Here is a 1,785-nt window from a genome sequence, read left to right as displayed (position 1 = left end):
TAGGCATAATTTAGACCCACCCCTCAATAAGTCTCCCACACCAGTCACAAAAGAGGACTTTATTGAGTACAGGGGTAGGGTGAAAACAGGGTACACGATTGAGCAATATCTTAGAAATCCTAAAGAGCAAACAGTCTGGCTGTGGTAGCCTTTTGATCACACATCTGAGTTACTGCCAGCTAGATATCTATCAGATCTCGAGTAGCTTACTCACACGCTTCATCCAGAGGCTGGTGAGATCCTTTCTAGTGTCCGGCTGTTCCTTGTTCATGAGTTTTTGGGGGAGAAGCTACTTTTAGATGGTGCAACTTCTCTGAACTCCCCCCCAAGGCTTCAGCTCCACCACATGGCAGACGAGACCGCCTTCCGGGCAGTCCTAACTTATATAGCCCCTTTGACCTCATTCACCTGGTCCAGTGGAGGCCAGCTCCAGTTGGCTGTCAGCCAACCCATTTGAAATACATCACTAGTTGCCGGGCAGATTCCAACCCACCAGGTAGAAACCCAGGTAGGTGATGCAAGTCACGTAGGCAGAGGGAGCAGGTTTGCCCCCTCCCTCAGGAATGCAGCCAGCTCAAGTTACCTAAAGGGACAGGCTGAGGGTGTGGTCTCCTGTGTGCTGGGCCCATCCGAATCAAATGGTCGCAGCACAGAGATTTTAATCACAGTGTCACAGGGCAGAGATTTTTGGGGAGGAACCAAGGTGGCTTTCTGCCACACCAATAATGGGACATAAAAAAAAGCTCAGACTTCAATCACACCCCTGGCTTAACATCTGCCTGCAGTATTATTGTGTAAAGCTACTAAAAGCAAAATTATATACATGAAAAAGAAACTGTTTGTTTAAATAACAAATTCCTTTGATAGGTAGCTAGGCAAACTTCAGATTCTTTGAAACCTCTAAGCTTGCAATTTACCTTGCAGGGTGACTTGGGTGTCAGAGGAGAAAATGGAGCTTCTGGACCTCCTGGGAAAAAGGTATGTTTGTACACATGATTTGCACAATATACCTATAAAATTCTTACAATACTTTACTGTTTATGCTTATATAGTTCATATCAACAGAAATTTGGTGAAAGAAAGGTATTGTCCCATCAAACCATTGTTATACTTTTATTCTTCATCTTTAAAATGATTAAACAATAAATATATTATATTTTAAATCCAGTTGTGCTTCAGAGTAAGGCTATTATTTTTAATATATTGTATGCTTATTTAAAATAGTTGAATAAATTGGTCTACTTTAGTTCTGAAATGATATAGAATCATGAATGATTCTGGTTTAGATGGTATAATGAGTTTTACAAATTGGAGATATTATCTATTAATTTTGAATAGGATGGTGGAATAAAGAATGTGCATATACAGTTCACCAACACAGATAAAAAATTAATTTTATCTATAGTAAAGTGATTTTGAAGCAAAGTATACATTTTATTCTAATATAAGGCAGAGACCAGTGAGTAACTTGAATGCAAATCTGAAAACTCAGTTTCAGTGCCATTTTAGATTTCCTTGCATACAATTTACTTTTAAATTTACAATTTACTTTTAAAATGCTAAAAGTATATTTACATAATATTTCATAGATGTCATAGACATTGGGGCTGGAAGGGACCTTGTAAGATCATTGGGTCCAGCTCCCTGCCCAAGGGGCAGGACATCAGCAAGGGTCAAAGGATACCAGCAAGATAAACATCCAAATGTTTCTTGAAAGTATCCAGAGTAGGTGCTAGCACCACCTCTGGGGGGAGTTTGTTCCAGGCCTTGGGGGCTCAGACAGTT

At 40.1% G+C, this 1,785-nt stretch overlaps 1 protein-coding gene across 3 annotated transcripts in view; it reads left to right on the top strand.

Annotated features, from left to right (window-relative positions):
* Positions 1–1,785, top strand: part of COL19A1 (collagen type XIX alpha 1 chain) — a 594,002-nt gene that overhangs the window by 89,700 nt on the left and 502,517 nt on the right. For all 3 annotated transcript variants that reach the window (XM_019520501.1, XM_019520502.1, XM_019520500.1), the window contains exon 10: positions 925–978. In XM_019520501.1, coding sequence (XP_019376046.1) covers positions 925–978 — 54 coding nt within the window. The remainder of the gene's footprint in view (positions 1–924; positions 979–1,785) is intronic.

This window comes from Gavialis gangeticus, unplaced genomic scaffold, assembly GCF_001723915.1.
Source record: "Gavialis gangeticus isolate Ggan-Ray unplaced genomic scaffold, GavGan_comp1, whole genome shotgun sequence".
Classification (NCBI taxonomy): domain Eukaryota; kingdom Metazoa; phylum Chordata; order Crocodylia; family Gavialidae; genus Gavialis; species Gavialis gangeticus.
Note: the sequence above shows the minus strand (reverse complement) of the source record. Positions and strands in the feature narration are given on the sequence as shown.